General features: G+C 47.1%; 1 protein-coding gene and 1 long non-coding RNA gene across 3 annotated transcripts in view; one reads left to right on the top strand and one right to left on the bottom strand.

Moving 5' to 3' along the window:
• The window catches only part of LOC143982592 (uncharacterized), a 114,582-nt gene that overhangs the window by 83,000 nt on the left and 6,707 nt on the right, over window positions 1–24,875 (top strand). The gene's annotated exons all lie outside the window — the stretch shown is intronic.
• LOC143982591 (platelet-activating factor acetylhydrolase 2, cytoplasmic-like) overlaps window positions 1–24,875 on the bottom strand; it is a 75,710-nt gene that overhangs the window by 19,252 nt on the left and 31,583 nt on the right. For both annotated transcript variants that reach the window (XM_077481452.1, XM_077481453.1), the window contains 2 exons: window positions 2,619–2,710; window positions 2,285–2,455 (listed from right to left, as the gene is read on the bottom strand). In XM_077481452.1, coding sequence (XP_077337578.1) covers window positions 2,285–2,455; window positions 2,619–2,710 — 263 coding nt within the window. The remainder of the gene's footprint in view (window positions 1–2,284; window positions 2,456–2,618; window positions 2,711–24,875) is intronic.

Here is a 24,875-nt window from a genome sequence, read left to right on the forward strand (position 1 = left end):
AGATGCCCTATGTCTCGGCTCCGACTGACCTCCCTGCCACAGTGATTGGATTTGGACTTCTGACCAACACCAATTCTTTTAAAATGCTGCCAAATGCTGGAATGGCAGCCACCACCAATGACACTGCCTGATGGAATCCCTTCTACTGCAGTGGTCACACTCTCTTTCTGAGGTTCGGCAGAAGCAGGAGGAAGAGACCTGAACATCCCAGGTATTTTGGGTTCTGTGATGGATTGAGGCCTAATGGTTGCATTGGCCCATTCTGATGCTGGAGGCTTAAAAAACACTTGGGCAGGGGTGGTCTTTTCAGGAGAGAAAAGTCATGGGGACTGAGGGGAGATACTTTCCGGGCTGTCGGTGGTGCCAACATGGGTAGAGGGCTGGAAATTAAATTTGTCTACAATAATGTCAGGAAAGCCTGCTTCCACCTCTTTCACGTTGCCAAGGGAACAGTGATCATTAGAAGCAGTAAACTCTGTCTCCTTGCTGATCACTGCCAAGCTCCCTGTAGTGCTGATGGTGTTGGCACTGGCAGCAATGGTGATGGTGACATCATCATGAACCTCGGCCTCCTGACATGTTTCCTGCTGCATGGCCAGGATCTCCAGCTTTGGCTTTACAAATGTATGTGCACTGGGAACCCCTTTGGCCTGCCCTCTTCCATAAAAGGTACCAATGGGCAGCATGCTACCAGCAGCAGTGACAGAGGTGGTAGTGCCACTTTTGCTATGAACTGTGCTGCTGGTTCTAGGAGGTAAATCCTGGAACAGCTGGCGACGTGCAAATGTCTGCTGTTTGCCAGGCTCTTTACCACCAACAGTCTTCACTCCCATTCGCCTCAGCTTTATGGGAGGTGAGCTGAGCTCAGAGGGTGCAGAGACAGAACTTCCCATCTGCTGCTCATGTACACAGCTCATAGCTCTCCCTCTCCCAGCAGCACTCTTACTGCTTTTTTGGCCTTGTTTGCTGCTCATTTTTCCTTTAAAAGTTAAAAAAATGTAGACACAAAAAAATATGATTTTGATTGCAGCAAACTAACACCAAAATCACCAAATGTACAAAAAAAATATTATACCAACAGAAAATAACAAAATATTAACTAAATGAAACAAGAAATGAAAAAAAAAAGATCTCTTAAAACCAACCAAAAAACAAATAAAACCATAAACTAACACTAACTATACACGCGCAAACTACAACAGATATAAACTAAAATGAACAATGAAAAACTAAGGATTGCAAAGATATTCACTCAGATGCACAGACAAATAATCGTGTGATCTGCTCCACTACACTAACTAACCCACAAAGGGAAGTCACATGATCGGGCCTGCCCTGTAGGCCTCAGCAGCAGAAGAAAACCTCTGATTGGTCAACCAAGTCACATGTTGTTTCCGTAGTAACAAAATTTGGACCGAAAAGTGAACGCATCTAACGAAAATTCGTATTTTAGATCGTAAATTCTTCAACGGAATTTCGTATTTCGGATAAAAACCAAACTTCCATCAGCATCGACTGTCATATTGAGGTATATATATTTTTGCCTTTAAATTTATCGTAAAGAACGTTCGTACAAGTTAACGAACCTAATGACAATTCGTATTTCGTATGAATTGAAATTGAATTTTGGACACAAATTACGAAGTACAAATTAATTCTAATACGAACCATAACAGAACGAAAAGAAACAAATTTATTGACGGCGCCCATGTCTAGCTGCTAGCGCTATCTATGGTGGAGCCTGTGCACGTTTTTCACCTGTATGAATACAATATAACACGAGTGGACATCCTTTGGGAACTAGTATACTTTGTTTTATGAACTTTTATATGGACTTTTATTTTCATTGTGGGCTATCCATTGTTCACAGCGCTGCACTACTACTTTTATATCTATTGGATTGGAATATTTCTGAGAGTGGCAAAATATCTCAGACTTCTGTGTTAGGGATCAGTGAAAATACTTTTACACAAGAGTTTGAAGCCAACCGTCTAAGGGCCTGTGTCGATGAGCCTTTGTTCACTTGAAGTGAGTTCCCAGGTCTATAGTCTATAGGAATAGTCAAGTCTATAGGAATGCAAAACCAACTTGAAGCAGGTCAAATGCTGATCAGAAGTAAGTCAACTGCAGGTCATATCCACTTTTCAATGAAAACTGAATAAAGGTCTAACAAAAGTCAGTTGACTCAAATCAGAAAAGTTGCCCTCAGCAACCAATCATATTTCAAATGTTCTAGCAAATGGACAGGTGTGAGGCTAAGGAAACCACCACCCGTGAAACATACTTCACTGTCAAATACTTCAGCTCTGCTCCTGCTGAATTTAGTCTCATAATTTTCTTGATACTTTGGTTTGTCTGGAAGGTTTCAGTGTTGATAGATAAAATTGGCTTTTGAATGTGCTGGTAACAAGTGTCTTCAAGGGGAAACATCCAGGCATCTAATACAACTGCACACCTAAAAGTATCAGACATATTATTAAATAGAGTATTTACAGATTACATTATACACACACATACATATATATATATATATATATATATATACACATATACATATATACACACACACACACACACACATTATATATTAAAATTACTTACATAACTGAATTACTTGCCTGAAAATATCATCCTTCATCAAGCTCAGTAATGCCGTTGCTCCTCCAAAGGAATGACCCATAATAGCCACTCTGTTAAAGTCTATTCTACCCTAACAAAAAACATTAAGCAATATGAATATTGTAGAAGAGCATAAGCAAAAGAAGAATGATCACATAGCAAAGACATATGGGTTATTCAATTATTCATTAAGCAGCACAAGGTGCAAAGCACACTAAGGGGTGTATTCATCCTCTGAAACTGTACGTACATCTATTATGTGGGAATGGGGCAAAACTAATTTTCTCAGAGTATTTTCTCTCCAGTTCGAATGTTCTTCATTCATTTCATTCATAAGGAAAGAGTGGTTTGGTAAAATACTGCATTATGATAACTGGATGGAGCTGGTGATCATAGGAAATAAATACTTATTCACCTGCTTATTACTACTAGTGGCAATAATGCTATATTTCTCTGACATTCACCGACTGACACTGCTCCTCTCTTAGACCATTGGGTTGTTACACCACCTTCAGGAGAGGGCTAGGCATAAAATGTTAACATGTAATAATAAAAACTAGAACTTTCTAGTTCCGCCCAAGGGGCGGACCCTTAGGCAACAACCCCACAGCCTGCCTTGCAGCCTCAGTTTTTTCTGCCTAGTGAAGGACCTAGGAACCATGCGGGCCCATTGGTCCATGTTTTTTTTCTGCAGAAGCTTTGCTTTTTGCGCAAGATTAAAGATCCTGCGATCTGCTATCAACATCTGGCTTGGTGACAGGCTGGATACTCTTATCCTTGTAGTCTCCCCAGCCTGGCCAGCGAGCGTGTGCAGAACAGAGCTCCGTGCTGGGTCGGCTACGACATGCCTCAACTCCAGAAGCAGTCGGTTAGCGTAATTGCTCCGGGGCACACATATGACTGGGCTACTGATGTCTACCTCACAGTATACCGGGCCAGCAGCCACCCTGTACTGATCGGAGAGTGGGTCTGTGATGGAATGTCTCCCAGCTCTGCCGACTGGTAAGTACAGCTGTCCCTGCCTCGGTGGGGCTGAGCAGCTGGGCATTCCCTGGAAGGTTGATTCGGGGGTCCCTCACCGCCCTTTCTCCTCTCCCTGTCCCTATCTTCACTCCCCCCTTCCCTGTGGGGGATGCTGCATGGGCAGCTGAGTGGTGTGTGTGCCATATACAGAGGCTCTCCAGGGGGGCTTTCACCTGGGGGGGGGGGCTGCACTGCCTGGCTGTGCCCTGGATGTAAGTCTCTCCCTGGAGGTGTCTGGAGGCTGTGTCTGTTGATCACTGCAGTGCTGTTTCACATCCATTTCTCTGCTTGGTTTTTCACTGTCCCTCATGGTATACAGTGCTCAGCGGCCATTTTTGGTGTGACCAAGAAGCAGCATGCTCTGTCTCCATCTTCCTGTAGTTTGGTGGCCATTTTCCCTATGATTATGTCCTTTATACTGGACACTCGGCGGCCATTTTCTTGAAGCCTGAACACATTTTTGGTCAGTTTCAGCGCCATTCAGAGCAGTTCTGCACAGCGCAGTGTGGTCTCCTATGCATCTGGGAGCTGACACAGGACACAGGCACTATTAACTGGATGACGCAGAACCAGTCAGGGTGGTGAGTCCTGCGGAAAAAAAAGCCCCTCAGCCAGCAGCAGTTAGGAGGGTGGGACCATCAATGTCCTAAGTCCCCAGCAGGTGGCAGACAGGGTAGGGTCAGCATGGCTTCAGAAACTGGTGTTTTTGTTCCCCTGAAATCCAGGCAATTGCAACCGGTTCACCTGCAGACAGTGCAGTGCCTCTGGACGCTTTGTCGGCGGTCCTTAAAGCGGAGGTCCACCCTAAAATGGACCTTCCGCTCATCGGATTCCCCCCCCCCCTCCGGCGCCACAATTGGCACCTTTCAGGGGGGAGGGGGGTGCAGTTACCTGGATAATCCAGGTAACTGCACCCACTTCCGGGCTAGCTCTCTGCAGAAAGGGGCGTACATTACGCCCCTTTCCGCAAGTGCCCGCCCCCTTCCGCAAGTGCCCCGCTGCCTGCTGGGAAACACACAGCTCCCAGAGGCAGCGGGGACCTTCCTCATTGCGCAGCGCGGCTCGCGCATGCGCAGTAGGGAACCGGGAAATGAAGCCGAAAGGCTCCATTTCCTGATTCCCATACCCAAGATGGCGGCGGCAGCACTCGAGTGTCGATCTAGAGATCGGCTTCGGGTGCTGACATCGCGGGCGCGCTGGACAGGTAAGTGTCACTATTTTAAAAGTCAGCAGCTGCAGTATTTGTAGCTGCTGACTTTAAAAAAAAAAAAAAACGCGGAGTCCCGGCGGACTCCCGCTTTAATTCGTTCATTGCCAAGATGGAGGCGGTGCGTGGGTGCAAAGGTGGTAAAAAATGGCCCCTGCCCCCCCATCCTCCGGGGAGAGCTCTGACTCGTGCCCTGCTGAGGATGGTGACCCCTGTTCAGTCGTTTCAGATGACGCTGACCAGGACCGATCGGACAGTGAGGATGAGTCCCTGTCCGGGTCCGTGCGCGACAAAGCGCTTGTTGGAGCACTTATCACAGCTGTGCGTGATACCCTGAAAATTCAGGAGCCAGCAGATCCCTCTGCTGATGTAGCGGTCCCTTTTAGGTCCCATAAGCCAGCCCATTCACCTAAGGTGTTCCCGTATCTGACTTATTTCGATAAGTTCATTTACAAGGAATAGGGTCGACTGCAATGGACCTTTTCGGTCCCCAAATACATGGCAGTGCAATACCCCTTTGAGGACAGCCTTCTCAAAATGTAGTCGGCTCCTCCAGTCATGGACCCCCCAGTATCCAGGTTAAACAAAGTAACCACATTCAAAGTAGAGGGGACTCCTGCCTTTAAGGACCCCACGGACAGGAAGGCAGAGGCAGTGGCTCGTTCCTTGTTTACAGTTGTGGGGTCAACTATGCGACCAGTACTGGCATCTGCAGTTGTGTCGCAGACATTCACTAAGTGGGCAAAACTGTTGCACCGCGAATTGGGAGTGTGACAGGAGAGGCCCTGGACACTCCTGTCACATTTGTGACATGGCCTTGGACACTCTCCCCCTGTTGTCCAGGGCTTCAGTGTCAGCAGTGGTGCTGAGGCGCCTGATTTGGCTAAAATGCTGGTCTGCTGATCAGACATCTAAGAAAGCCCTGATGGATCTTCCCTTCCTTGGCGACAGGCTCTTTGGAGCCTCATTGGATGACATTATAAAAAATTCTACAGGTGGTAAGAATACACTACTCCCACAGGCCAGGAAGGCTAAGGAGCCACGCCATAGGCAAGGGCCCTCATTTTTCGCTCACAAATGGCCTTTTCGTCTGCCCGGGGCTTCGGTGAAGCGTCCCCAGCCCGACAGGATGACCTCTGAAGGACCAAAGCGTCCCTGGAACCACAAGCCTGCAAGAAAAAGTGCTACCGCATGAAGGTTTGCCCCTGCCCACAACACGGGTGAAGGGGGTCACCTTTGGGAGTTTGCAGCCTGGTGGACCTCTCAGCTTCTGACCAATGGGTCTGCGATCTGATTTACTCCGGCTACAAGATAGAGTTCCTCTCTTGGCCACAAAACAGATTCTTCCCCTACAGCATACCCGTACTCCCGACTCACCGGGAGGCCCTATTGGGGGTGGCAAGGGACCTGCTGAGTCGCAGGGTGACAGTACCTGTTTTCCGGAATCAAAACGTTTCCAGGGGTTCTACTCAAACCTGTTTGTAGTCCCCAAAAAGGAAGTGGTACGTCCAGTCTTGGACCTAAAAGCCCTCAATTACTTTTTAAAAGTACAGAGGTTCAGAATGGAATCAGTTCGCTCAGTAGTCGCTGCACTCCACCAAGGGGACTCCCTGGCATCTTTGGACATCCAGAATGCGTACCTGCACATACCCATATGCCTTCGGCACCAGAGGTTTCTGCGATTTGCAGTTAGGGAAGCCCACTACCAGTTTGTGGCTCTCTCTTTTGGTTTGACTTCAGCCCCCCCGAGTCTTTACCAAGGTATTGGCTCCTGTTTTGGCGTTGCTGCGGCAAAGCAGGATCGTGTTCGTGGGTTACCTAGACGATCCTCTCCTGAGAGAGTCTTCCACCTCAGAGTTAGAGGAGGATGCAGTGATCACCATGCAGACCCTGCAGGAATTTGGGTGGCTATTGAACCTAAAAAAGTCAGTGATTGTACAGACTCAGCGCTTGGAGTACCTTGGTACCTAGTACTGCTGGACTCCATGGAAGCGAGGGTGTTTCTCCCTTCAGACAAGCTGCAGACTTTCAGAGCCATGGTAAAACTGCTGATGAACCTCAGGTGGTCGTCGCTGCGCTTCTGCATGCGAGTCCTGGGACTCATGGTGGCTTCCTTCGAGGCAGTACCGTATGCCCAGTTTCACTACAGAGTCCTGCAGAAGGAGATTTTGACAAAATGGGACAAACCTCCTTTGTCCTTGGATCGGCAGATTCAGGCCGCGTACACACGGGCGGACTGTCTGGCCAACTAAGTCCGTCAGACAATCCGACAGACAGTCCGTCCTACTTTTGAATGAACGGACTTGACCACACACGATGAACAGACAGTCCGCTGAAAGCTTGCGCGATGACGTGTACAGCACGTACGACGGGACTAGAAATACGACGTCCAATACACTGCAATGCAACCTTCGGCCGTGTAAATCCTTACTGAGCATGCGCCATACTTAGTCCATCCTACTTGCCTACTCACGAGCGAACTGTCCGCTGAAACCAAGTTTGGACGGACAATATTACGGAAATTCCGAAAGACTTAGTCCGCCAGACTGAAAAAGTCCGCTGAAGCCCACACACGAGCGGACTGGCCGCTGAAACACGTTTCAGCGGACCAAGTCCGTCAGACAGTCCGCCCGTGTGTACGCGGCCTCAGGTGAGCCAGTTAGTCAGGGATTCCCTGCTCTGGTGGCCGAGGTCCCTGGCACTTCGGTCCGGAAAGTCGTTCCTACCTCTGAAATGGACAGTGGCCACAACGGAAGCCAGCCTAACCAGCTGGGGTGAAGTAATGGGAGTTCAGTCGACCCACGGCCTCTGGTCGATGGAGGAATCCAAGTTGCCAATCAATCTGCTTGAGCTGAGAGCGATCAGAATATGCCTTTCCACATAGTCGATAAGACTTCAAGGGCGTCCGATCAGGAATCAGTCAGACAACGCCACAGCGGTGGCATACATCAATTACCAAGGAGGAACAAGAAGCTCGGCCATCTCACTCTCTAGTGAGCACTTTTGTTCAAGGGGTCCGACATGTAGTTCCTCTGATGCGGCCACCATTACCCCCGTGGGATCTGAACCCGGTGTTAACGGCGCTTCAAAAACCGCCATTTAAAAATAACAGAGAGATCCCTCTGTTGACTCTTTCTCAGAAAGTGGTCTTTCTAGTGGCTATTACGGCCAGGAGGGTTTCGGAACTGGCGGCCTTGTCTTGCAAGTCGCCCTATCTGGTTAGCCACAAGGATAAGGTGGTGTTGCATCCGCAACCTTCTTTTCTGCTGAAGGTGGTTTCAGCATTTTACATCAATGAAGATATTGTGTTACCATCTCTGTGTCCTAAGCTGACACATCCTAAGGAGGTGGCCCTTCATCCCCTGGACGTGGTTCGAGCTCTGAGGGTGTATTTGTCTGCTATGGCTCCCTTTCGGAAGTCAGACTCCTTGTTTGTTTCGGTGGCTGGTCCGAAAAAAGGCATGACGGTCTCGTCGGCCACCATTTCCAGGTGGATCAGACAGATTGTAGTACAGACCTACGCCCCCTTTCCGGTCACGGCCCAATCCACAAGGGCATTCGGAATGTCTTGGGCCTTCCGACATCAAGCGTCTGTGACTCAAGTGTGTAAAGTGGCGACTTGGTCATCTGCTCACACTTTTACAAAGTTCTACAAGTTAGATGTCAGTGCATCGGCTGATGCCTGTTTTGGCAGCAAAGTTTTGCAGGCGGCTGTATAATTGCAATTGCACTTACGTTTTTTCCAGTTTTTTTGGTAAAAATGCAGTACCTTTAAGTAATGCACTGTTGCATTTGTTACAGCATTTCAAAGGCGTTTGAAGGTAATGCCTCTCAGTTGAGGAGCACCCTGTTTTTTTGTGGGTAAAAAAGTTTTGGTTATTTCCACATACTGCAGTTTTTGTGGGTAAAGTTTATACTAGTTCACACATGCCACTGTGGGTGAAGTTTTATGCTGTTTTCCCACCCCTCGTTTGGCACTGCTTAAGGACGTCCCAATGGTCTAAGAGAGGAGCTGTGTCAGTTGGTGAACGTAAGAGAAAATAGGATTATCTGTACTCACCTTAAAATCCTTTTCTCTGTAGTTCACCCACTGACACAGCACCCTCCCCTCCTATTTTTCTTTACGTTATACTGCTTGTTGACGTACTGAGGCTGGAAGGCAGGCTGTGGGGTTTGCTACCTAAGGGACCGCCCCTTGGGCGGAACTACAAAGTTCTAGTTTTTATTATTACATGTTAACATGTTATGCCTAATCCTCTCCTGAAGGTGGCATAACAACCCAATGGTCTAAGAGAGGAGCTGAGTCAGTCGGTGAACTACAGAGAAAAGCATTTTGCGGTGAGTACAAAAAATCTAATTTTTTCCCAAACCACTCTTTTGAATGTAGAACATTCAGAAAAAGGCCTGAGAACATACATTTTTGAGAACATAAATTTTTGCCCCGCTTTACACTGAATGTATGTAAAGCAGTCTTTTATTCACAGCTTGTAAGACTATTGTATTAATAGTGGAAGAAGACGAGACACCAACACGTTTTGTAAAAACCAGGTAAGTATGACCTGGTCTCTTTATAAAACAATTTACATTAATCAGGCATGTCCTCTAAAATTTGGAATTAGTTTTTGTCATCTTACACGCTAAACCAGGGGTAGGAAACCCAAGGCATGGGTGCCACAGGCGGCACACAAAACTTCTTTTGAAGGCATGCGACTCCCTCTCCATCAGCAGAGCAGTGTAGCAAAGTGTCAGCTTCTGCCGCACTAATGCATTTCAATCTCAGAATTCCCCACACCGCACCTGCATTGCGCCCCCACACATTTTAACCACTTCAGCTCCGGACCAATAAACACCTTAAGGACCAGAGGTCTTTTTGCAATTTCGCACTGCGCTGCTTCAACTGGTAATTGCGCGGTCATGCAATATTGCACCCAAACGAAATTTGCGTCCTTTTCTTCCCACAAATAGAGCTTTCTTTTGATGGTATTTGATTGCCTCTGCGATTTTTTTTTTTTGCGATATAAATGGAAAAAGAGCGAAAATTTTGAAAAAAAAAGATATTTTCTTCTTTTTGTTATAAGAAAAATTGAATAAACTAAATTTTAGTCATACATTGAGGGCAAAATTTATTCAGCCACATGTCTTTAGTAAAAAAAATGTCAATAAGCGTATATTTTTTGGTTTGCGCAAAAGTTATAGCGTCTACAAACTAGAGTACATTTTCTGGAATTTACACAGCTTTTAATTTATGACTGCCGATCTCATTTCTTGAGGTGCTAAAATGGCAGGGCAGTACAAATCCCCCCCAAATGACCCCATTTTGGAAAGTAGACACCCCAAGGAAATTGCTGATGGGTATGTTGAGCCCATTGAATATTTATTTTTTTTGTCCTAAGGGATTGAATAATGACAAAAAAAAAAAAAAAAATTTTTTTTACAAAAAGTTGTCACTAAATGATATATTGCTCACACATGCCATGGTTATATGTGAAATGACACCCCAAAATACATTCTGCTGCTTCTCCCGAGTACGGGGATACCACATGTGTGGGACTTTTTGGGAGTCTAGTCGCGCACGGCACCCCGAAAACCAATCACCACCTTCAGGATTTCTAAGGGTGCAAATTTTTGATTTAACTCCTCACTACCTATCACAGTTTCGAAGGCCATAAAATGCCAAAATAGCACAAAACCCCCCCAAATGACCCCATTTTGGAAAGTAGACACCCCAAGCTATTTACTGAGAGGCATGTTGAGTCCATGGAATATTTTATATTTTGCCAAAAGTTGCGGGAATATTACAAACTTTTTTTTTTTTTGCACAAAGTTGTCACTAAATGATATATTGCTCACACATGCTATGGGCAGAAGTCAAATTACACCCCAAAATAAATTCTGCTGCTTCTCCCGAGTACGGGGATACCACATGTGGGGGACTTTTTGGGAGCCTAGTTAACTAGCTACCTAGCGACACTAGCGACACTGATGCAGCGTTCAGAAAAATGATCGCTTAGTGACACTGGCAAAAGGGGGTGAAAGGGTTAACTAGCGGAAATCAGGGGGTTAAAACCATTATTGGGTAGTATATCGGGGTACCTAGCGCTATAAAAACCTGGCGGTGAACCTAAAAAAATAACTAGCTACCGTAGCGACACTAATGCAGCGATCAGAAAAACGATCGCTTAGTGACACTGGCAAAAGGGGGTGAAAGGGTTAACTAGCGGCAATCAGGGGGTTAAAAACATTATTGGGTAGTATATCGGGGTACCTAGCGATATAAAAACCTGGCGGTGAACCTAAAAAAATAACTAGCTACCTAGCGACACATGCAGCGATCAGAAAAATGATCGCTTAGTGACACTGGCAAAAGGGGGTGAAAGGGTTAACTAGCGGCAATCAGGGGGTTAAAAACATTATTGGGTAGTATATCGGGGTACCTAGCGCTATAAAAACCTGGCGGTGAACCTAAAAAAATAACTAGCTACCTAGCGACTGTAGCGACACTAATGCAGCGATCAGAAAAACGATCGCTTAGTGACACTGGCAAAAGGGGGTGAAAGGGTTAACTAGCGGCAATCAGGGGGTTAAAAACATTATTGGGTAGTATATCGGGGTACCTAGCGATATAAAAACCTGGCGGTGAACCTAAAAAAATAACTAGCTACCTAGCGACACTAGCGACACATGCAGCGATCAGGGGTTTGTGTGCCTGTGTGTACCTACATGTCAGTGTAGTGTTCGTGCAGACTTACTTTTACTCTTCTCCTCGTAGTCCGGTCAAAAAGACCGCCCCGAGGAGAATGACATCACTTCCTCCTTCCTGTGTAAACAATACACAGGGGAGGAAGCTTCTCATTGGCCAGGAGCGATCCAGAGGGGGTGGCCGAAAACGAACGGCCATCCCCTCATCACGGAGCGCTCCTGGACCGAATCGGACCGCCGTAACCAGCGGGAGGGGGTCCGATGGGACCCCCCACCCGCTGGAAGGCAATCACGTAGATGTACGTGATTATGCCTGCCTGTGCCATTGTGCTGACGTACAATGGCAATACGGCGGTCCTCAAGTGGTTAAAAGATGGGAAACATTTTTTGGTTCTCTAATTTTGCTGTAGCTGCGATCGTCAGCTTTGGTGATCGGGAAGAGATTGGGTGCAGTTCTGCTTGAGGGGGGGGGGTCGTGGTCCCCGTTTCCAGTAGGAGGAGGACTGTAATTGGCCACTACTAAAGCCAATCAGTCCTGCTAGACCTGCCCACCATCTGGAGGAAAGTGGCACGCTTAATTGCCACTGCCAATCTCAGAAAAAGGGATTTCACTGTGATTGAGAAATCATCATCAGGTGACAGTTTATGGAAATTACTGTTGAGCTTCTGGAAACTTTGTTGAAATTTATATATATTTAAGCCACAGCCCGTATGCAGCGCAATGAAAATCACACCCAACTTTTGCTGCGGCGCTCCACACCACACTTTTTATCAGCTGCGGGGGCCCAACCTATGCTCTTGCATACATGCCCACAGCTTTTAGAAAATGTCCCAGGTCTGAGCTCATCATTGGGAATCCATTTCAGATGCTTGTATGTGACATCACATACAAGCATGTGAGCTGGATGAGAGAAGGGAATCGCACATATCATGAATGAGAGCGCGGGGGGGGGGGGGTGTTTAGCACTTGGACAGAAGAGCAAGAGGGTACAGGGTGGTGAAAGAGATGAGAAGGGGGTTCAGCGGTGGGACAGAAGATCAGGGGGTTACAGTGGTGGGACAGATGAGCAGGGGGGGGGGTCAATGTTGAGCCAGATGAATGGTACATCGGTAGGGCAGATGTGAAAGGAAGTGCATTGGTGGGACAGATGAGCAAGGGGTTACAGTGGTGAGGCAGATGTGCAGGGTAGTACAGTGGTGGGACAGATGAGCAAGGGGTTACAGTGGTGAGGCAGATGTGCAGGGGGGAACAGAAGTGGGGCAGAAGAGCAGAGGGGAGCAGAGGTTGTGCAGAAGAGCTGGAGGGAACAGAGGTGGGGTGGAAAAGCAGGAGGGAGCAGAAGAGCAGGGGAGAACAGAGATGGGGCAGATATGCAAGAGGTACAGTGGTGGGGCAGATAAGCAGATGGGTTCAGCAGTGAGACAGAGGGGATACAGCGGTGGGTTCAGCAGTGAGCATGGAGATACGGCGGTGGAGCAGAAGTGGGGGGAGGTACAGTTTTGAGGCAGATGAGAAATGGGGTACATTGGTGGGGCATATGAGAAAGGGGGTACAGCGATGGGACAGAAGAGCAGGAGGTTCAGCGGTGGGACAGAAGAGCAGGGTGGTTCAGCAGTGGAACAGATGTTCAGGGGGGTACAGTGGTGGGGCCAGTGTGCAGCAGTTACAATGGTGGGAGAGATGAGAAGAGGGTTCAGCAGTGGGACAGATGAGCAGGGGGTTACAGTGGTGGGACAGAAGAGAAGGAGGTTACAGTGGTGGGGCAGATGAGAAAGGAGGTATATCGGTGGGACAGATGATCAGGGGGTTACAGTGGTGGGGTACAGAGGAGGGGCAGATGTGCAGGGGATTCAGTGGTGGGACAGAAGAGCAGGGGCGTTCAGCGGTGGGGCAGAAGAGAAAGGGGGTTCAGCGATGGGACAGAAGAGCAGGGGGTACAGCGGTGGGGCAGATGTTCAGGGGGGTACAGTGGTGGGGAAGGTGTGCAGGAGTTACAATGGTGGGGCAGAAGAGCAGGGGGATACAGAGGTGAGGCAGATGTGCAGGAGGTACAGTGGTGGGGCAAAGGAGAAAGGATATTACAATGGTGGGGCAGATGAGCAGATGGGTTCAGTGTTAGGACAGATGAGAAGGTGGTTCAGCAGTGAGACAGAAAAGCATGGGGGTATGGCAGTGGAGCAGATGTGCAGGGAGGTACAGTGGTGTGGCAGATGAGCAGTGGGGTTACAGTGGTAGGGCAGATGTGCAGGGGGTACAGATGGGCAGGGGGTTACAGTGGTGGGGCAGATGTGCAGGGGTTTAGTGGTGGAGCAGATTTGCAGGGGGTAAAGAGGTAGGACACATGAGCAGAGGGATACAGTGGTGAAAGAGATTTGCTGGGGGAGGGGGGGCACAGTTGATCTGAGGTGTGAAGGTGCAGGAATTGTGACTGATCTGAAGTGTGGAGTTGCAGGAATTGGGGCTGATCTGAGGCGTGAGAGTGCAGGATGTTAATTTGTCACTATTACTCAAGTAGTTTACAGCATTTACTTTATAAAAAACCCTTTTCTTGATTAAGAGTGTGAAGTTTTTTTTTGTTATAAAACCAGCACGCTCAATTTCTTTTAAAACATTTTACGGCACACTGTGCTCAAAAGGTTGCCTACCCCCTGCACTAAACCATATAAAAAGAAATATAAAAAAATTGCAAAAGTAAAATTAAAGAGTAATGCCCTGTATGTGATTTATCGGTAAACTGAATATTAATGAATTAAAGATAACTGAGATATATGAATAGATTTGGATAGAAAATTATTTATGTACATTATAGAGGAAAAAAAAAAGGCAACTTCCTAACCTTGAAATCTAGCCATACATGGTTCGAAATTCAGCAGATTCAGCAGGGACCAGCCGAGATGCAATCCATCTCTGGGAAGCCTGACTGGATTGATTTGGGTATAACCAGCCTGTCACATTTTTTTACATGCGATTACTGCAGCTACAGCTGCTAGCAGTAATCAATGTGTTCTGCCAGCTAGGAAGGCCCCCTGTGCCCCCCTGATAACAGAACACACTACCGCTGTGAGAGGCATTCCACTGACACCAGCAGCATTGATGGGGGAATCAAGGGATTTTCTTTCCTTCCAAGTTGTGTGGAAGGAAAGAAAATGAAGTAATCTATGAACACAGTCCAGCTCCTGAGTCAGCTTTTTTTGGCTTACCACACATGTTGGCCTTCCCGAAGGCTCTATCAAGCATTGGCTTTACCTCTCAGGCCTGTGTACTCCCTTGTTCCCAATATCATCCTACAATTTCCTAGGTTCTAACAAACATGTACTGGATTTTGGTGTTACCCAGATCTACCCCCTCTGCAGAGCCCAACATTTTTTTGGGGACTTTATTCTCTGAATTATTTTCTGTTTATTGTGTGAGGCCTACTTGGTTGTTAAGTGGATGGCCTAGTCTACTGTTTAGCCCCATACACACTATCAGATTTTCTGCTGATTTTTTCCTTCAGATTTACCAAAACCATATAATATGAGGTCAAACCTTAGGAATTTCAATTTGTATGCAATCAGGCAGGCCGTTGCACTACATGGTTTTGGTAAACCTGAAGACAAAAATCAGCAGAAAATCTGATAGTGTGTATGAGGCTTAACTGTCAACTGCACCAACTTTATTGCTTGTTATCTATTTTCACTGTTAAAACACTTTCTTTTCAAGATGCTGGAGGGTGGGAAGGGGTCACTGTGAAGTAATTCGAGTGACAGCATTTAATGGCACGTTATTATCACAGGTCATCTCAATGGCAAGGATTTCCAACAATAAAGAAACACATTCAACAGAAAGAACATGTCCTTACAAGATGTCTCAAACTTACAAGCCAACCTCAATGCACTGTTTAATTTGCCATTTTGTGGCAAATTAAGTTTAATGTTGATAACTGTACAGTAATGCACTTGGGGGCTAAGAATATGCATGCATCTTACCAGGGGTGGACTGACCAGTCGGTCACTCGGGCGCCGCCCGAGGGCCCGAGGTCATTAGGGGCCCGGTCTCGGCCACAAGAGAGGCCACTTGAAGCGGCTGTGCCCGTATCACATGCCGCGATCATGCCGATTACAATACGGCGCGCTGCTCCCCGCCTGCCCCTCCTTCCCTCCCGTCCCAGGTGATGTCACAACGCATACAGTACAAGCACCTGGGACGGACGGGAGGGAAGGAGGGGCCAGCGGGGAGCAGCGCGGAGTTAGCCGTATTGTAATCGGCATGAGATACGGGCACAGCAGAAGAGTGCAGGGGCCGGCGGGGAGCCGCGCCGTTAAAAGTATTATCGGCATCCGCCGGTAAGTGAAGCCTGGGCCTGCCACAAGTGATGGGGGGGTGGCGGTACAGATGCATGGGGCCCCGGATCCCCCCAACCCAGTGTCCCCCCCCTTGTGTGTCCTCCCCGTGTGTGTGTCCTCCCCTGTGTGTGTGTCCTCCCCTGTGTGTGTGTGTCCTCCCCTGTGTGTGTGTGTGTCCTCCCCTGTGTGTGTGTGTCCTCCCGTGTGTGTGTCCTCCTCTGTGTGTGTCCCCCTGTGCCCTCCCGTGTGTGTGTCCCCGTATGTGTGTGTGTGAGTGTCCCCGTATGTGCGTGTGTGTGAGTGTCCCCGTATGTGTGTGTGTGTGTGAGTGTCCCCGTATGTGTGTGAGTGTCCCCGTATGTGTGTGAGTGTCCCCGTATGTGTGTGTGTGTGAGTGTCCCCGTATGTGTGTGTGTGTGTGTGTGTGTGTGAGTGTCCCCGTATGTGTGTGTCCCCGTATGTGTGTGAGTGTTCACGTATGTGTGTGTGAGTGTTCCCGTATGTGTGTGTGTGTGAGTGTCCCCGTATGTGTGTGTGTGTGAGTGTTCCTGTATGTGTGTGAGTGTCCCCGTATGTGTGTGAGTGTGTGTGTGTGTGTCCCTGTGTGTGTGTGTGAGTGTATCCCCGTGTGTGTGTGTGTGAGTGTATCCCCCTGTGTGTGTGTGTGTGTGTATCCCCCTGTGTGTGTGTGTGTGAGTGTATCCCCCTGTGTGTGTGTGTATGAGTGTGTGTGTCCCTGTGTGTGTGTTGAGAGAGTGTGTCCTCCTGTGTGTGGTGTGTGAGTGTGTGTCCCCCCCTGTGTGAGTGTCCCCCCCTGTGTGTGTGTGTGAGTGTGTCCCCCTGTGTGTGTGTGAGTGTGTCCCCCTGTGTGTGTGTGTGAGAGTGTGTCCCCCTGTGTGTGTGTGTGTGAGAGTGTGTCCTCCCCCCTGTGTGAGTGTGCGTGTCCCCCTGTGTGTGTGTGCGTCAGTGTATCCCCCTGTGTGTGTCCCCCCCATGTGTGGTGTGTGTGAGTGTCCCCGTGTGTGTGTCTCCCTGTGTGAGAGCGTGTCCCCGTGTGTGTGTGTGGTGTGTGAGTGTCCACCTGTGTGTGTGTCTCCCTGTGTTTGTGTGAGTGTGTGTGCGTGTGCGTTCTCCCTCCAGTTTCCCCCTGTGTGCTCCCCCCCCTTGTCTCCCTGGCAAGGTGTGGCGCCCAAGGGGGCCCCATGAGCTTCTATTGCCCGGGGGCCCCATTAGTTGTCAGTCCGCCCCTGCATCTTACATACTAGGGGGAGTACAACCAGGAGAATCAATGGTGGAGAAGGAGCTGGATTTTCTGGTTGTCCATACGCTTAATAATAGCATGCAATACCAAGCTGCGGTTTCCAAAGCAAGCAAAGTCTTTTCTTATATTAACCCCTTGCCGACCAGCTGCCACAGTTATACTGCGACAGGGCGGCTCTATTGCGTGAATCACTGTACTGGTACGGCGCTTAGTTTAATGAGAGATAGCGGGTGCAAATGCGTGCCTGCGGCCATGATGTGTGCCGGCCACCCACGGTCGCTCCACAGAGAGGCAGAACGGTTAATCAACTGATCGCTGAATAAATGTCACTGGTCCCAGAAACATGTCCTATCTGTCTGCTGCAGTCCTGCTAAAAATCACTGATCACCACCATTACTAGTAAAAAAAAAAGAAGAATAATAAAAAAAATGCCATAAATCTATCTCCAATTTTGTAGACGCTATAAATTTTGCGCAATCCAATACATTTTTACCAAAAATATATAGCAGAATACATACTGGCCTAAACTGATAAAGAAACAGTTTTTTTACATTTTATTGGGTGTTTATTAAAAGAAAAAAGTAAGATATAGTTTTTTTTTCTTCAAAATTGTCTGTCTATTTTTATTTATAGCGCAAAAAATAAAAATGCAGAGGTGATCAATTACCACCAAAAGAAAGCTCCATTTGTGGGGGGAAAAAGGCACACATTTTGTTTGGGTAAAACGTTGCATGACCGCGCAATTGTCAGTTAAAGCAACGCGGTGCCGTATCGCAGAAAAATGGCCTGGTCATTAAGGGGTACATTTTTCCGGGGCTGTAGTGGTTAAGAGAGGTATAGACCCCAGAAAGGAAGATATAATTTTGCCCCTTTACAAATCATTAGTAAGGCTATTTTTTTGGCTGCTAGCAGGGCGCTTTAACTAGATGCTGACCGCCGGCTGTCAAATGACGGCCAGGCGGCGCACCTATTGTGGCGGGAGGCCGTCATATGACGGCCTCCCGTTTAAACAGGGAATGCGCGCGATCGTGCGCGCGCATCCCTGTTTCTTCGGTGGCGGTGTGTCACGGAGACACCGCTCGCCACCGAAGGGGGTGAACAGCCATTGGTTATGGCTGTTTACCACGTGATCGGCCGTGATGAAGTCAAGGTCGATCACAGATGGTCACACCCCGACTGTGCACGGCGCATGCGCGCAATCGTGTGCATGTCGGTGGCGGCGTGTTCCCTGGGAACACTGCTCGTCACCGACGCTGGTAAACAGCCATTGGCCGGCTGTTTACCCACGTGATCGGCTGTGATCCTTTCACAGCCGATCACTAAAATGTAAACAAACCGCGGTAACGTGATGTTACCGGGTTCTCCTCCTTACACACCGATCGTGTGTGAGGAGGAGATTGCGGTAACATCTCGTTACCGCTTACAGTGTACACCAATCATACTGATTGCCCCCCCCCCCCCCAATGAAGAGGACCTGTCACCACCCCTCATAGTACCTGTCAATCACAGTCCATCAGAGTACCTGTCACAGTCCATCAGAGTATTTGAGTACCTGTCACAGCCCATAAGAGTACCCGAGTACCTGTCCCAGCCCATCTGAGTACCCGAGTACCTGTCCCAGCCCATCTGAGTACCCGAGTGCCTGTCACAGTTCATCTGAGTACCCGAGTACCTGTCCCGGCACATCAGAGTACCCGAGTACCTGTTCCGGCACATCAGAGTACCCGAATACCTGTCACGGCACATCAGAGTACCCGAGTACCTGTCACGGCCCATCAGAGTACCCGAGTACCTGTCACGGCCCATCAGAGTACCCGAGTACCTGTCACGGCCCATCAGAGTACCCGAGTACCTGTCACGGCCCATCAGAGTACCCAAGTACCTGTCACGGCCCATCAGAGTACTCGAGTACCTGTCACGGCCCATCAGGGTACCCGAGTACCTGTCACGGTCCATCAGGGTACCCGAGTACCTGTCACGGTCCATCAGGGTACCCGAGTACCTGTCACGGTCCATTAGGGTACCCGAGTACCTGTCACAGTCCATTAGAGTACCGAGTACCTGTCACGGTCCATCAGGGTACCCAAATATCTGTCACGGTCCATCAGAGTACCCGAGTACCTGTCACAGCCCATCCGAGTACCCGAGTACCTGTCACAGCCCATCTGAGTACCCGAGTACCTGCCACAGCCCATCTGAGTACCCGAGAACCTGTTCCAGTCCATCTGAGTACCCGAGTACCTGTCCCAGTCCATCTGAGTACCCGAGTACCTGTCACAGTTCATCTGAGTACCTGAGTACCTGTCACAGTTCATCTTAGTACCCGAGTACCTGTCACAGTCCATATGAGTACCTGTCACCGCCCTTCAGAGTACCCAAATACCAGTCACCAAGCCATCAGAGTACCTGTCACCAGGCCATTAGAGTACCCGAGTACCTGTCACCAGGCCATTAGAGTACCCGAGTACCTGTCACCAGGCCATCAGAGTACCTGAGTACCTGTTACCAGGCCATCAGAGTACCAGAGTACCTATCTCCAGCCCATCAGAGTACCCGAGTACCTATTTGCAGCCCATGTCTCATAGAATATACGTTGGGGTGTTTGCTTTCCAAAATGGGGTCATTTTGTGGGTAATTGCACTGTCCTGGTGGTCCAGGACCTTCAAAAGTGTGATAGGTAGGAATGAAATGAGATGTGTCATTTATGCTCCTAGAACGCCTGAACATACTACTTCAATGTTCGGCCTCTCTATGTGGCCAGGCTGTGTAAAAGTCCTACACATGTGGTATCACCATACTAGGGAGGAGTAGCAGAATGTATTTTGGGGTGTCATTTTTGCTATATACATGCTATGTGTTAGAAATATCTTATAAATTGACAATTTTGTGTAAAAAAAAATGCGTTTTAATTTTTTCCACATATTCCAAAAACTTCTGGAAAAAAATTAACCATTCAAAAGACTCATTATGCCTCACAGATTATACATTGGGGTATTTGCTTTCCAAAATGGGGTCATTTTATGGGAAATTCCATTGTCCTGGTACTCCAGGGCCTTCAAAAGTGTAATAGGTGGTTGAGAAATGAGATGCGTCATTTTTGCTCGTAGAACGTCTGAAGGTACTACATCAATGTTGGTGCTCTGTATGTGACCAGGCTGTGTAAAAGTCTCACACATGTGGGATCGCCATACTCGAGAAGAGTAGCAGAATGTATTTTGGGGTGTAATTTTTGCTATATACATGCTATGTGTTAGAAATATCTTATAAATTGACAATTTTGTGTAAAAAAAAATGCGTTTTAATTTGTTCCACATATTCCAAAAACTTCTGGAAAAAAATTAACCATTCAAAAGACTCATTATGCCTCACAGAGTATACGTTGGGGTGTTTGCTTTCCAAAATGGGGTCATTTCATGGGAAATTCCATTGTCCTGGTACTCCAGGGTCTTCAAAAGTGTAATAGGTGGTTGAGAAATAAGATGCGTCATTTTTGCTCGTAGAACGTCTGAAGGTACTACATCAATGTTAGTGTTCTGTATGTGGCCTGGCTGTGTAAAAGTCTCACACATGTGGTACTGCCGTACTCGGGAAGAGTAGCAGAATGTATTTTGGGGTGTAATTTGTTGTATGCATATGCTGTGTGTGAGAAATAACCTGATAATATGACAATTTTGTAAAAAAAAATAATAATAAAAAAAATCTTCATTTTGCAAAGAATTGTGGGAAAAAAATGACAACTTAAAAAAACTCACCATGCTACTTACTTAATGCCTTGGAATGTCTACTTTGTAAAAAGGGGTCATTTGGGGGGTATTTGTACTTTCCTGACTTGTTAGTGTCTCAAGAAATGAGATACACCTGATGTACTGAAGGCCTGATCAGATGTGATCAATTTTCAGTGATTGGCACCATAGTTTGTAGACTATAACTTTCACAAAGACCAAATAATATATACTAATGTGGGTTATTTTTGCCAAAGATAGGTAGCAGTATCAATTTCGGCCAAAATTTATGAAGAAAAATTACTGATTAGCAAAAATTTATGACAGAAACAAAGAAAAAGGCATTTTTTTCACAAAATTTACGTTTTATTTTATTTATAGCACAAAAAATAAAAAACCCACTAGTGATTAAATACCACTAAAAGAAAGTTCTATTTGTGTGGAAAAAAAGGACGCAAGTTTCATATGGATACAGTGTTGGATGACTGAGTAATTGTAATTCAAACTGTGAGAGCACTGAAAGCAGAAAATTGGTCTGGTCAGGAAGGGGGTGTAACTGCGCTGTATTGAGGTGGTTAAACCCCCACCAGCGGCTGAAGAACGGGGTTAAAAACTCTCCTGTTGTGGTGCTTCGGAAAGCGCTGCCCATGCAATCGAATAGGTAGGGGTGATGTGTATACAGCGCTCTCACACCACCCCAAAGATGCGGTCTTTTTTTCCACCCCGCAAGCGCACCTCCCCAGTGTGAAAGCACTCAGGCTTTCTCACACGGGAGGCATGGGAAGCAGTTTTCAAGCACTTTACAGGCATTATTTCTAGCGTGAAATGCCTGAAATCTGCCTTCAGTGTGAAATGGGTCTAAGACCTCATCTGGAATATGCAGTTCAGCTTTGGGCACCAGTTCACAGGATTGCAGAAGGAACTGCATGCTTTGGCTGTGCTTAAAATGGCAGTAAGCTCATTTATATTAGTAAACAGGTTATTCAGAATTCCCATCTGAGTGAGAATAAAATGCTTATAAATAGAGAACACTGAATACATTGCAAAAAGGGATTTTTTCTAGCAACTTGTTCTAAAATAAGTCCCGTAGATGTCACAAAGTTTTCTGATATGATCTTGTCAGAGAGCTGCATTGTAACTAGTACAGGAAAATATCTGATGAAGGTTTTAAACACAGACGGGCTGTTTCCTGACAGCACTGTTAACACCAACGGTCTGCCACAGCTGGCAGAGCAAAAGTTATTTGATGTACTCACTAGTTCAGTATCTCAGAAGTGTGCATAATCAGGATGTGAGTTTTATGCAAACAAACCTGGTCTGGCATTTTTGTAACAGAACCATATTATACGCAACAAATGTATACATGTACAATATTTGCAAAGGAGCTGTATTTTAGGTTATATATTATATATGCTATACTGTATATTATTAAGAAGTTATGCTAGCAGACACAAGTAATAGAAAAGAAAATACACATGGCTGTGCTCTTTTCAAATTGTGATAGCACATGCAGGGAGAAGATCCCCTGGGCATTGTCACAGTGGGTATCAGAGGGATCCCAGGCAGGTGCTCTCTGGTAACATGTTACATGTTACACCCTAAATACAGTTGTAACATGTAATATGCTACTAAAGGTGAACTGATCCTTTAACCCCTTTCTCCTGACCCTTTAAGGGTTCTAAACGCACAGAGACGGGCATTTGGGTCATGTGACCGCTGTGAATGGCTGTCACATGATCAGAAAGCTCTTGATCATTAGTATCCATTGGAAGCTTTCCGATAACTGCCGACTACTGTGCTCAGATCGCTCACTCAGCCCAGTAAGTGGTTTAAAAAGGGCCGCATATATGTGGCCGCTCGGCGTGAAGGCCCACACGCCAAGAGGCCGCATATATATGTGCAGCCAGAGTGAAGAGGTTACGGTAAAAAAAAAAAAATCGTAATCACTTTTAATCACATCCTTCTCCTGCCCAGGGCTACCCATGGGGCATTGCTCCTCACATGTTCACATTTACAAGTTCTCGGGCACTTACTGACCTGTATAGGCGATGTACTGAGCTGTATGTCTGCTGCACGGTGTATACTGACATGTATGAACTAATGCATTTGTTTCTCATTAAACTACACAATGGGGGTTATTTACGAAAGGCAAATCCACTTTGCACTGCAAGTGCACTTGGAAGTGCAATCGCTCTAAGTCTAAGGGGTAGATCTGAAATGAGTGGAAGCTCTGCTGATTTTATCATCCAATCATGTTCAAGCTAAAATTCAGTTTTTTTTTATTTTCCTTGGATGTCCCCCTCGGATCTACAGTGACTTCACTTCCAAGTGCACTTGCAGTGCAAAGTGGATTTTCCTTTAGTAAATAACCCCCTATATGGCGTTTTTCGATTTATTGCCTATGGTTTTTACTGAACAACAAGTGAAGTGCTGCCCCCTGGAGGATGTAGTTAAAAGGCTGTAGATTTCCAGTCTTTGTCTATGTTTATTACCAACCTACAAACTATTTATTCTGCACATTGATTTGGCAGCTAACAAAGAGATGAGTGTGCACTGCATGTGGGTGGAGGCCAGTGGCAGCTGGTGCGCAAAATTTTTTGGGGGGGGCGCAAACAAACTGAAAAATTCTGAAAGAAAACCCATCAATTGCAGCCACTGTGCCCATCAATTGCAGCCACTGTGCCCATTGAATGCCGCTACTGTGTCCATCGAATGTCGCCACTGTGACCCCCTGTCTGCTCCCCATCTGCCCAGCACTTACCCTGTCTCGGTGGGGCAGCGGGTGACGGTGGCGAGGGGTGTCCTCCATGCATCTTCTAAAACACCCCCCGTCACTGTAATTCAGGGGGCGGCAGAGGCGGCCATGCATAGATTCATGCTATGCATACATCTATTCATTGGTCATAGAGGTGGCTGGAGAGAGGGGGTGGCACCCCCTGGTGAAGGCTGTTTTTTTTAAACACTTTTTTGCACTTTATTCATGTGGCTGGTGTGGAGTGAATGTTATCTAGGAGTATTATGCTATATGTTCTTCTCCTGAGTTCAAGCTCCTAAAGAATGTGACTGGTTTGAATTGTCAAAAGTTGTCTTCAATATCAACAGCTTATATGCGTTTAGCATGGGCAAAAAAAAATAAAAGTCAGCAGCTACAGAAAACTGTAGCTGTTGACATTTACTATATGGACACATGGACACTTACCTGTCCAGGGTGCCCGCGATGTCAACGCCCCAGCCAGTCTTAGGATCAATTGTCAGGTGCTGCTGCCACCATCTCCTCTAAGGGAATCTGGCCATGAAGCTTTTTGGCTTCTCAGTGGGTTCCCTACTGCACATGCGTGAAGCGTTCTGCACTTTATAATTGGCAGGAAGGAGGAGTAGGGCCAAACTTCCAAGGAACAGCGATGTTGCATTGTCTCCCGGAAGTGGGGGCAGGGACCTGTCAAAAACAGGTCCTTCTCCCCTCTGAAAGGTGCCAAATGTGACACCAGAGGGGAGGAGGAAGCAAATGAACGGAAGTTCCACTTTTGGGTGGAACTCCACTTTAAGTAAGCAACCTGTCTTCCTGGTTAGTGTGCAATACAGTCAAACTAGACCACAGAGGAATTCTTATGCCATGTACACACAATCTGAATTTTGGTCGGAAAAAGCTCTGATGGTTTTTCCGATGGAATTCCGATGGGATTCCGCTCAAGCTGTCTTGCATACACACGGTCACACAAAAGGTCTCTGAACTTTCGACAGTCAAGACGTACAACACTATGGCGAGCCGAGAAAATGAAGTTCAATGAATGCGTCGAATTGCTTCCAAGCATGCGTAGGAATTTTGCACGTCGGAATTTGTACAGACGATCGGAATTTCCGATCAGAACTTTTTCCGAGCGAGAAATTGAGAACATGCTCTCAATCTTTTGCCGGCCGAAATTTGGCAGCAAAAGTCCGATGGAGCATACACACGATCGCATTTTCCGACCAAAAGGTCTCATCGGACTTTTGCTGTCGGAATTTCCGATCATGTGTA

Source organism: Lithobates pipiens, unplaced genomic scaffold (genome assembly GCF_037356315.1).
Source record: "Lithobates pipiens isolate NorthernLeopardFrog02 unplaced genomic scaffold, aLitPip1_a1.2 Scaffold_16, whole genome shotgun sequence".
Lineage (NCBI taxonomy): Eukaryota > Metazoa > Chordata > Amphibia > Anura > Ranidae > Lithobates > Lithobates pipiens.